General features: G+C 34.6%; 1 protein-coding gene across 1 annotated transcript; it reads right to left on the bottom strand.

Moving 5' to 3' along the window:
- Positions 1-5,795: 5,795 nt before the first annotated feature.
- Positions 5,796-12,246, bottom strand: LOC128994663 (probable cytochrome P450 6a14). The gene is made up of 5 exons (XM_054419359.1): positions 12,137-12,246; positions 10,607-11,582; positions 9,575-9,790; positions 7,389-7,634; positions 5,796-6,272 (listed from the first exon to the last, which is right to left on the bottom strand). Exons 2-5 carry the CDS (start codon positions 11,574-11,576, stop codon positions 6,106-6,108), a joined length of 1,599 nt encoding a protein of 532 aa, XP_054275334.1. The 5' UTR covers positions 11,577-11,582; positions 12,137-12,246; the 3' UTR covers positions 5,796-6,105.
- Positions 12,247-12,684: the final 438 nt, after the last annotated feature.

Raw genomic sequence — 12,684 nt, 5'->3', positions numbered from 1 at the left:
TTTATGCGTACACATACAATGTCTTAAAGGATTGATTTATTGACAACCTCAAGAAATAATAACTTATAATAATAATAGCAATGTTTTAATCAGTAATTTTGAGTCAAGTAACCATATAATCAAACAAGTGACCACCAAGTATCGACTTGAGCAAACATTGTAACTCTGACACCACATTCAACAAACTCAAAGTAAACATGACGCTATGTCAAACCAAGCGTTACCTTCAAAGTAAATTAATTACGATTTCGTCATACTTTAGCAAAAACAGCTGTTTTGAATACATGCGTTGCAAGGATAAAAATTGGAACTGTTATTATTAGGGTAAAAATTGTCTTTGAACCAATAAAATTGTAGATGTGCTCTTGCAGAAACGAACAGTGGTGTAGTGGACCTATTGGATACTGAGTAACTGAGTAAATGCAAAACAGCTGAGTAAACAGCTCAGCTCAGCTGTACTGAGTTATCAGCTGATTTCGACGAAGAAAATAATTCCCAAACAAGAGTAAAAGCAAACTGGTATTCAAATTTATTTTCGTGACTAAAATAGATAGGAGCGTAAAAAGTATAAAGGGGTTTAAAAGATACCCTTAAAAATAACAGTGAAAGAAATTATCACTTTTTCTGTCTTAATAGTCTGATATGTTTACAATTCAATAAAAATGTTATAAGCAACTTTCAACAACCAGTTATGCATGCACAGCGCAAGAAAAATGCCAAAACGAGTTTCTTTGAGCAATTTATATAATGCCAAAATGTAGGGTGTATACATTTTCAAAAATCCTTTTGTGTTGTAAGACCTAGTTCAAAAAATTATGAAATGGATACACTTTATCTTACAAAAACTTATGACATAATTGCCAGACAGTGTAATAGAGGTGATATAATTTTAACCAATTATCATACAGGATTAAAGGATTCCAAAACAAAACACAGCCATGACACAGTGTCCTGATATATTCCAGTTATTACCATGTATACTCGAAACATCAGAGTTTAATTTCACACCTTGTGGCCAGCTGATTTAGGCCGCCATCTTGTCAACATCTGGATGGTAAAATCCCACAAAATATCCACTGAATCATATGTGTTTGTATATTTAAACATATTTAATGGTGATTATGTTTATAGTAGATTTGCGATTCAAAATAAACCCCATCTTATAAAGTTTAGAGGAGGTGAAAAAACACGAATGACTAAACATAGTAAATTATATTTACTACAGTAGTAAAAAAATAAACAATAAAAATAATGTTAAAAAAAATAAAATGATAAAATAAAGAAAACATTTTTTGAAACGTCGACTAGAAGGACGCTTGAAGAACAAACAGCATGTATTTTGGTATGACCTGTCAAAGACACAACGTTAAAGATCTTCTGTTGCCATAGAAACGTGTAAACAACTGTTGATACTGTTGTTCTTTGCAACATTGAAACGTTGGTAGGCGTTTGAAAAGGAAGGCTTATTCTACATATTTTAAATTATTACTTTTTACAATTTTTTAATAAATATGTAAGGATTCATTGGCTTGGGCAATTGTTTATGACACGTTATTTAATACTTTTATTATTTATTCTAAAATGGCGACCATACGAATGTAGGCTTTTTAAGCCAAGTATGAATAAAGATGAGTGTAGGATGAGTGGCGCGATCTTGTAGTCTTGTTAGTGACTATTTCCGACATATTCCTTAGTCACAGATGTTAATTATAGCTCACACATCCAGTGGCAACTATGGGACCCACAGTTTATAGTGGAATCCGAACCACATTTTTGCCTCGTAACGAATTGGTCTAATTATTGGATGGTACTGCGGAGAGTAGTAGTACTAGTACTCACTAGTGCTGACGTTAATCCACATCAGGGAGTATCATATCCACAGTGCATGCCTATATCCACAATTCCATTACTAAAGAACTCTTATGGTTTTAAATTGAACGGTTTTGACTTATAATTAATTGTGTACGGATAAAAATATGTTTTCTAGCACTATCAGACATAACCTACGCAGTCAACCTTTACAAGACGAAAAAAACAAGTAAAGATGTAGCTAAATGAATAAATAACTTACCATATATACTAGCTGTTACGCAAGGTTTCCCGTCATGACGAACATTTTAAGTATATGGTTTATGTGGGTGTGACTTGTATTTTTCTCAAAAGTCCATGGGTACTTTGGGCTTTATATATGGATAAAAAACATATGTTTATACATTGGTGATAGATTTTGGCCGATCACAGATTCAGTTATCATCAGGCCCGAAGGAGAACTGAGATTAGGAAGACGTGCATTTTTACCGTGTTATGAGGAGTTTAATGAGGCAAAATTTTGTTAAAAGAATCTTTTTATCGCATCCGAAAAATATCACTAACATATTCTGCATAGAACGATAATAGAAAATGCTATTAATAAAAAAAACAGTAGTCACAAAATACAGCTCCTATAAAACTTTTAAGACGTTATTTCCAATAAAGCCAAATGGATTTACGTACTCATTACATACTCGTTGTTGTAACTCAATATTCGTTTATTTTTGGAGCGTACTAGTAAAGATTCAGGGTTTTACCAAGAGAAAGAATTGACGACTGAATAGTGAATACCCCACGTTCAAAGGTAATGTTGTCATTACTATTTATACCACAAACCTTTGCCCAGGAAATCCTAGGTATCAGCCTTTATGCGGTTTTGTTAGGTTTTAACCAGTATTTCCCCCGTCCCTTGTAATTAGGAGTGAAATCTATTATAAACTAGCTAGTGTTACTATTAATATAATTGTATGTAAGTTAAAAATCATTAAAATGACTATAGGAATATTCGAGTATTCCCAGAACTTGAATATTGTATTGTTTAATTACCTGTGTGGAAAAAATGAACAAATAAATGCTGGATTTGAATAGTCACATACAACTAGAACAAATCGAAAAAAGGTTAACAGTTCATTGTTGATTACTGCAGATCCTGATCTTGGTAATTTGTAGATTGTGGTGTGAGTAAAACAAATAAATTCCATAATAACATGTTATTGTATAACCTGTTGAAGAATTTTGTAAATTTAAGTAATCTAACAAATGTTTAAAACGAGTCTCATAAAATACATACATGTATTTTGTTTGGTTATCACATAACTAATGGTCATAGAATCTAACACAATGTCAACTGTTTTGTTACACATCGTCGACTAGAACTGTCTTGACGATAGTTTTCCTACAGTGATCTCTTCGGTATAGGGAAAAATATATGAATCCAACAATATTTTGTCAAATACCTCAAAATACAGTCAAAATCCACAATTCTATATCATTTGGCAATAATCAGCTTTTGAACAAACAACCGATAAACTGTATTCTCACTATAGACTAAGGAAGTGAACTAAAAAAAATAGTAGGTTTTATAAAGTAAAAAATAAAAATGCCCCTACATCATCAAGTTAAGTAACGTTCGATGTTCTTTAACAGCTTCTAGGACGGAGTACATGGATCGGAAAATCTTAAAGATAGATTGATGTAAAACAACGCAAAAACCTGCGACAGAGACTGATAATCGAAGACGTTAAGTGTGGCTTGTTTAAAAAATTTAAACCGTCTAACAGTTAAAGATTTGATTTTTTATGTGTTTGTTAACCTATAATGTTTAAACTCAACACATATGAATAGTTTTGTATTTTTAATACACTTACGAGTGTAATCAAAAACTTATTCCAAACTCTCTTAAATTGATCTACAGTAACTATGTTAAGATATACACAAGTCGGTAAATATATAGAAATACACAAAATCGTGTCTAGTCACAACCAGACATACACACTGGACATCATTAGGCCCCGTCGGAGGTAAAACAAATAAACAAACATAGACAAAGAGAATTAAATATAGATCGTCAGCCGTGCTGCGGTTACCACAGGTTCTGGCGCACACCGCTGGGAGCGCCATGTAGTTACGACGTACGCACTGCGTAACTACACGGTGCTCCCAGCGGTGTGCACCAGAATCTATGGTAACCATGGTAACCACAGCACGGCTGAACGTATATTTAGTTATTTTTGTTTATGATACAACCCACTGTGGGAGATGAAATGAAACACGCTTTTTGGTAAAAAATAGGAACTATATGAAAACTAACTTTTATAAAAGATTATAAATTGTAAAATGAAAAATCATCGTGTGTATTAATATCATTGAGTGTGAACATTAATTAATTATTACAATCGTTAATACAAGGTGAATAAAAATTCAAGAGCCCCCATGTCTAATATTTTCTCCAGTAAATAAAAGAGATATATTTTTAGTGATAGTGCATTTCTAGCACGTAGTTTCATTTTATGATTTTGAACATTAGTAATTCTTTATCCCATAATTTAAATTAAACCGTTAAATCCACAAGTGTCCATAAGTGTAAAATTTGGCAGGCATCTTACTTACAAAATTAATAAATATATTTTTTTTAAATAGGGGATTTTGGGGGCAACTTAAAATCTTTAAAAGTAAACCCCCTTCAAGTGACACCTTATGTTGTACAAACAAATAAAAGAATTGTGAAAACCAGAGTTTGCTATATATTTTCTATCCTAAATGGTAGCTCTGTATATTTACTGAGACAAATATTAGATGGGAGGCCTTGACTTTTTACTCACCCTCCATTTACAAAAGACAACGAACGGTCGAAACAATAAATAAAATGCACGTGTTTCTCATTCAAACTGAAATGGTAGTGTAATTAAATTAGTATCAACAAACAAACCCTTGAAATTGTTTGTACAATTTTAATTCCTCTCAAGGTATAAACGGTTTTAATTCATCAAAATATAATGTTGCCTTCTAGAAATACAAGAAATTCTTCATTCCAAAGCTTAGATGCCTTACACCCTTCTAAAAGGCAACAGTGTAAAATTTGGCCGGTATCTTACAAGATTAATGCATAATTTTAACATAACAAAATGCCTATAGTGTATAACTCCTTAACCAGCATAATGCTTAAAAATGTTGAATCATAACTGTAATTGAAAAAGTTTAACTATCCTTAAATAAAACTGTAATACAATTAAACTAAATTATATCCCTCCAACACACAAACCAAATAGTGTTAACGTGCCTATAAAAGCAGTCACGTGGTTTGTCACGTGATCTTCCTTTGTTGTTAAAATGGTTACAACGTCAAATCGTGTCACGTGGCCAAGCCGCATCCAAGGTAATTATGAATTAATTATGCAAGACAATGATTTTTAATTAAATTCCACTAGCTTTTAGCGAATTTCTCTATAGGGAAGTAGCTATTACCGGAGGTCTCATGGTAAGACCAAGGTCCGGGACCACTTTACTTTTTTCATTTTGATGTCCCAAGAGGCCAAAAACACCAATGTTTATATTTGTATAATATATATGTGTGTGTGTCCATTCAGATGATAACTTGAGTAATTTTTGTACAATTTTGATAAAATTTGGTTTGAAGGTGTAAGGTGGAATAAACTTGAATGAGTTTGCGAACCGGCATGATCGGACCATGGGAACGGGGTTTAACCGGGGGTTTTATGGGGTAAAAATGGTTATTTTCATATTTTTTACCTTTAAAAGTCAACATTTATCAATTTTTCTCTAAACCTTTTCAAAAAGCTTAAAAAACAAATAATTTAGCGTATCAAAGTGTTTTTGTACGGTGATTGGTTACGGAGAAATTTCGAAAAATCTTTAGTTTAAAATTCCCATGTTATTCTTATGGAGAATAGTGTAAAATGTTGTACTTGCCTTGTTTATGTATATATTTTTAACTTGGCGGATTTATTTATTTCCTACTAAGCAATTGATATTTTATAAAAAAACACTCTTTATTAGTTTCCCTGTAGCAGCTAACCTAGGTACTCGTTAAACATAAATGTTAATTTAATAGATTAATTGAAAATCAATCAAGGCAAATGGAAATTCGCTTAGTCGGCAGGTTTGCTGCAGTGATTTTTACAGCTTTGTTTAAACTACACTAGCCTGGTTGTTAGAAAATATCATCACTAAATACTGACAATGAACTTCTGACAAATAATCATTACGGTGCTAATTTAAAAATTAAGTGTGTAAAACAGTAAAATATCAACTAAATTAACTTGGAGCTTAAATTGTTCACTTTCTTTTTTCCACTGTAATCCACAGGCCTCCTTTTACCCTTGGGGAAAAACCTTTTGGCTCAAACTGAATTGGAAGTTTCATCTTCTTACTGAGAGAGACTGTGTACTGCGACATAATTCTTGAAATGCAGACTTTCATTTCCAAAACGACAAATCTCATTGCTGAAAAATAGAAAACCATGCCCGTTGTGAATTATTGGATTGTATTTTTCTGTGCCAGTAGGATATATGAATAAAAATAGTACCATATCTACTTAAATTTTACCCCTTTCAAAATTTAGCAATGAATTGAGTCCTTTAATGCAAACTTCTCGCTAATTGAACCTATTAGAAATTCTCTACTGTATGGATTAAAATTGATATTAAGTATAAAGGGAATAAAATTATAAATTTATAATTTTTCAAACAGTGATAAACGTATTAAGATTAGAACCTAGTTTATCCATTATCAGTTTATGATGTCACTTGTAGAAGGATTGTGTGGTTTAATTTATTATTAAATGTATACTGTATAAATGTATGCATTCTGCTACCCTGCTAAATATTTTATTTAAGAGAACCTTTAATCTCCAATAAATTAATCAGTTAAACAAGTTGATGAACTATTATTTGAAAAACTTAATCAACATCAAGTATCATCCACTACATAAAAATGTATTTGAACTTGAGTGGATGGATAAAAAGTTATTATTCGTTGTGTTCACATTTCAGAATCATCTAAAGAACATGATCTGTTTGGATTTTTGAAGAGGTGGACTAATGAATGATCTATTTCCAATTTGTACTTAAGTGTACTAAATTAGTTCTTTTAGACCACAATTTATTTGCAACATCTTAAAACAGCAGTTATTATTATTTTGTTTACATTATAGTTAATCTCCTATTCAAAATTAAAATTGAAAATGGATTTGACAATTTATGATTATTATTAACACCAAGTATTGGTGCCAATTACGAATTAAAAGTAATATTTTGTATTTAAGTGGATCAATAATAATAATAATAATAATTTATTAAAGATTGAACAGTAAATAAAGGAAAATAGGAGATTTTAAAAAATCTTGAATACTATGATTTTACTCAAAGTCAATTAATAACATCGGCCTGATTTATACAATTTTAAGGTACATTTTTAAAGCAACTTAGCTGTTGAGTTTGGCCTGGAGATTTCCAATCGAATTAGGTAAATACCTGACCAAACCAGAAAACCTAAGCCCGAAACCTGACCAAAAAATTACCATTTAAGTTACCGTATGGAAAATTATTAAGTTAACTCACCAATGCATATTCTTGGACCATCTCCGAACGGCAAGTAGGTCGGAGTTGGTTTGTAGTTCGGCTCCGGGAAACGCTCCGGATCGAAGACCTCAGGGTCCGGGTAGTACTTGGGGTCATGGTGGATAGCCCAGACCGGGATGTTGATCCGGGTGCCCTTCTCTATTACAACGTCAGAGTCCGGGACTCGGTAGGGAATGGTGCAAACACGGTTAATAAAGGAGTTGATTGGATACATACGCATTGACTCTGCAACACGAACATTTTAATCGTAAGGACAGGTTGTAAGTAACAGTTTAACTTGTGGGCCAGTTACTATAGAATTACGACATGACTCCTGTTGAAGCAGGCACTAAAGTACCTTCTGTAACATGACTTGTGGAACAATTACGAAAATAACATTTTTTTGAGCAGCAGTTAGGTTTACTATCAAGTAACTTGGCTCCAGGTTATTATATTTTCAACTTAATTCAAATTAGAAATTGACGTTTGAGACTATACCTGTAAATGCATAGATTTCTGGAAAATTGAGCGAAAATACATTATCTACGCAGTAAAATTTGTGCTGCATCAAAACCTGTGGTTAACCCAACTAAATCATCAGTAAAATTACAAAACCTACACATACATCTATCTTTGTGTGCTTAACTCTTTGGGGTGAACTGCAATTTAACTGAAGAGTATTTTTCCTAAGGATGGATTGCAGCAACCTTACACACATCTTTGTCAATTCAACAACAGTCATCTCCCAAAGATCAAGATTTGATGAACAAAATAGGTGTTTAGATTCTCTAAACTATTTTCAAATATTCATAAGGTTAAAGACTGTGAATCAGGAAGTGTTTTTTACCCTTTCGATAACTGGGAAGTTTAGTGAAAACAGACCTTTGAAAATGTATACGAACACAGAACATTACCGAAAGGTGAGGAAAACTCTCCGATGGAGTGGATGAGGTACTCACCCTCTAAACAATGGATACCATTAGAGGGCTTAAACACAGGGTGTTGGGCCCCAAGAAGTCAGTTGGGGCTCTGGGCCTGACCCCGCAAGATCGACAAGCTAAGTTGCCGAAGTGGAACCTTATGAGCGTGTTGAACACCTGAATTCCTGCATGGGTATATTAAGCCTGCAAACACCTCGAGGGCTTGTTGAGCTACCAACATCCTGCATGGGCATGTTGAGCCCGCAGTCACCTGATGGGTGTGTTGAGCACCCAAAATCCTGCATGGGCATGTGTTGAGCCCGCAGTCACCTGATGAGTGTGTTGAGCACCCAAAATCCTGCATGGGCATGTGTTGAGCCCGCAGTCACCTGATGGGTGTGTTGAGCACCCAAAATCCTGCATGGGCATGTGTTGAGCCCGCAGTCACCTGATGGGTGTGTTGAGCACCCAACATCCTGCATGGGCATGTTGAGCCCGCAGTCACCTGATGAGTGTGCTGAGCACCCAAAATCCTGCATGGGCATGTGTTGAGCCCGCAGTCACCTGATGGGTGTGTTGAGCACCCAACATCCTGCATGGGCATGTGTTGAGCCCGCAGTCACCTGATGGGTGTGTTGAGCACCCAACATCCTGCATGGGCATGTGGAGTCTGCAGGTCTAATCACCTTAAGTTTGTACATTTGCAAATGCATTGACAGCATTTTACGTCAGGATTGCATACCGAGTAGATCTTGAGAGAGAGATAACATCATAACTGTGTCCAGTGAAGCACAACACAACTTAACCTGCCCAGCTTGACTTCTGCACACTAAATTCAAAACCATCCCCAGTAAAGTGCTGCAGCTTAAGGATTTCTTCTGGGCCGAGGATTTCTGGTTTACGAGTACCAATGTGATTGAGACCACAGAACTACAAGGATATCTGCGAATAATAGGAGTGTTGTAAACCACAGGAACAGTAAGGACCTACGCAAGGACTGATCCAACCTCTGTTAAACCTTGAATAGATCTCAAAAGCACTATCCAAAAGGAGGAATACAAAACAAGGATCATAAAAGTAAAATTGTATATAGAATGGTTAATGGCTTGAAAAGTGAATAAAAGCAAGTGTTTGAAATTAATTTAAGTATTTCACTTAGTGGACCCTTGCCATTATTGAAAAGTGTTTTGGAGGAAACTTCCTTACAAGACAATTATTGTTCAGAACAATCTCTTGCAAATAAACCTTAAAATGATGGTTACTTACCACATAACACTTTGTCCAGGTAAACCATTTCCTTAAGCGCCTGATGGCTTAAATTTTTGTGCTTGGTCAGGACTTCATCTATTTCTTGCTGCAGTTTTTCCTGTATTTTTGGGTTCATTGCGAGAGCGTACATAACATACACCATGGCTGATGACACCTCAGTGCCGGCCGCCAGAAAGAGGAAAGAAGTGGCTGCTAGGCATCCTTCTGTCATCACTATTCAAGAAGAACGATTGTTAAGTTTGAATAGAAATAGTGTGTCTACCTAGATACGGAATTTTAATATTACAAGTAGTGTTAGGCTACACCTTTCACGCCATTGGTAAAAATTTTTTCAAATTTTCTAGAGCAAGGTGTCCGGAAAATGAGTACTATTCGTTACAGTGTTCGTATGAATTTGACAAGCATTGAACAATGTGCTTATTGGAAATTTATTCAACGTTGCTGATGATGGGTTACAGACGTATGTGTAAATATTTAGCATTTTTTACACCATATTTCAAACAATAGAGCTTGTCTAGACCTCATGAGCAATTTAAGAGCCAACCATCAATCTTTTTCAAATCATCTGATAGATTACATTGTTTGATTAGTTATGAATGAAAATGACTTTTTATGAATGAAAATAAGCAATTTAAGCCAGCAATGTAGAATGGTCAAAATAAATCAACTAGAATGTTTTGTAACATATGATTGTGAATTTTTCATACCATGATGATGCTACTGATTAAAGTAGGGGCTAAAGTTTGTTTAATGGTGATACAAGCTGTCATTAAAACCTATCTGGGTTCATAGTCTGTGACAAAGCCATAACCTACTTTAAAACAAGGCTGCGGCATTGGTAACGTGGCACCGGCATGCCTATTGCCATGTTCATAACAGTAACAACAAACTTGTTAACATAAACATTGTAGGCTATACGTCAGCTGTTTTGCCACTTTTGTCTTGCCACAGCTTTGTATTAAAGGAGGTTTTGGTAAAGCTGATAATTTTTAATAATAATATTATTATAACTCAGCAATAACTAATTACCTTTTTGGTTTTGCAGGTCTTTGCTGTACACAGATGAGAATTTCAGCTGGTTAACAACATCATCCTCTTCTACATCATCATCTACAGAATTCGAGACATTTTTGTTTTCCTCGTTTTCTTTCAAGTTCATCAACAGCTGAAGGAAATCGTTCCGTTTGACTCCTTGCTCTTTCCTGTATCGCACGGTTTCTTTGCTGAGATTCATAAAATATTCTGTCACTTCTTTAGAAAACATTGTGATTCCTAAAAAGGAGGCAAACCTGGTGTATAACAACCTCAGCAACATGACAAGAGAAGCAAATCTAGTTGCTGGAAAAGCCTTGAAGACCATTTCTTTAAACCTTTGTCCTTCCTGGCTGTCCATTTTGAATTGTAGTCCGAAAGCACAGCTGGCTATGACGTCGATGGTGAACTCGCTCAGAATATCCCTGGCTTCAACATCTTGCTTGTTGCTCGCTAGCGTGTTAAATTTGCTCAAGAGGCTCTCTCCGCTGTTTTGGATCTGCTCGATCATCCCTTTGAGTTTTCCGGAGGTGAAAGTAGGAGTAAGTTTATGCCTCAATGTCCGCCATTCCTGTCCAGTTAGTGTTGAGATCGTATTGGTCAAAGGGTCGTTCTTCGGGTCAGTCGGAAACATCGCTCGGTCATGAAAATGGGCAAAATCTTTCACCAGCATTTTGTATATCAAATCTGGGTCTCTGATCATTAGATTGGGCATGTTGAACTCATAAAATCCACCGAATCGTTCTCCTTTCAGCTCGTCATAAATTCTGTTGTGAACCTCAAAAACATTTTCTTTTCCAAGTAAGTTGTCTTTGAAGCTTCCAAAAACCAGTAGAGGTTTGACATAGGGCACTCCTCTGTTTTTCCAATATTTGTACTTTTCATTGAAATACAGTATTATAACAATTATGAGAGTGAAAATCGCTAAAGCGACATCTACCCAAAGTGAATTTGTTAAGAAAGCCATGAATATCTGAAAGAGCAGAAAGGTTTGTTGTAGTTGTAAGTTAACACAATGTTATTTTCTACTTTTAAAATTCCATTTGAAAACTATTTTTTATGTTTAAAGCTAAGTATGATTTTTTTTCAGCGTATCAATCTCAACTATTTTTTCTTTAGTTATTTTACAAACTTTTAAATTGTTTTAACTAAATTATTTTAAAACTATTGCCCATCATCTACATTTTTGTGAAGCATAGTATAGAGTACACAGTTAACTTTACCCTAAATAAGATAAAAATTCTACATTAGCTAACTGAAATGTAACTAAACTTGAAACCGGGGCAAAGCCCGTGGGTTGCAGCTAGTTTACTTATATGCTTTACGAATTCTACATTATGTACTCTTTTATAAGTATGTTGCTATAATTTAATTTTTTTTACGAACTATGAATGTTTTGTAAAACGAGGTAATGGACTTCACCAAATACAAATAACAGTACCTACAGTTATTACCAAATTACTCTATAATAATGTCCGTGTAAATGGGGTTTTAATTAGTTTTCATCCATTTGACTAGAAAACTTACCAAGATTGGCAGGTCTGGATATGATGAGCAATAGTTCCATTAGAACCACTAACACAACTGTCCTACTGTTACTCCGTTCTTATAGAAAGAATTTATTGGCAATGGGCCAGTAGATACCAGTGTTGTGTTTTGAGTGGATTGTACTGATATCTATAGATAGTGCCAATCAATTAGAATGACTTCGCAGATTCAACAAGTAGAATGATTAAGCATTTTAGTATTTACTTAGACGAAATGATTAGGTAATCATTTTATCATTTACTTAGACGGTTATCTTAAGTGAAATTACTGAAGATTATTTACCACTGTTAAAATATGAAATTAAAGTCATTTTATCTGTATAGCGTATTTTATTCCTGGTCAGAAACCAATGAGAACCTCTATAGCGAAAGAGTGGGGTGCGTAAAGTCACTCTCTTCTCTTGAGGGAACACCATTACCGCAACAATACGCGTGCAGCCATCGGTGTTCGTGGTGTAGTGGATACAGTATTAGGCTGATGTCCATATCCAGATCGAATCCCATCGGTGACTCTAACTCTTTGTCAAA

Source organism: Macrosteles quadrilineatus, unplaced genomic scaffold (genome assembly GCF_028750875.1).
Source record: "Macrosteles quadrilineatus isolate MER2022 unplaced genomic scaffold, UCM_ALF_1.0 Scaffold_5__1_contigs__length_97177068, whole genome shotgun sequence".
NCBI classification, from domain to species: Eukaryota; Metazoa; Arthropoda; class Insecta; order Hemiptera; family Cicadellidae; genus Macrosteles; species Macrosteles quadrilineatus.
This window is presented reverse-complemented; position numbering and strand designations above follow the sequence as displayed.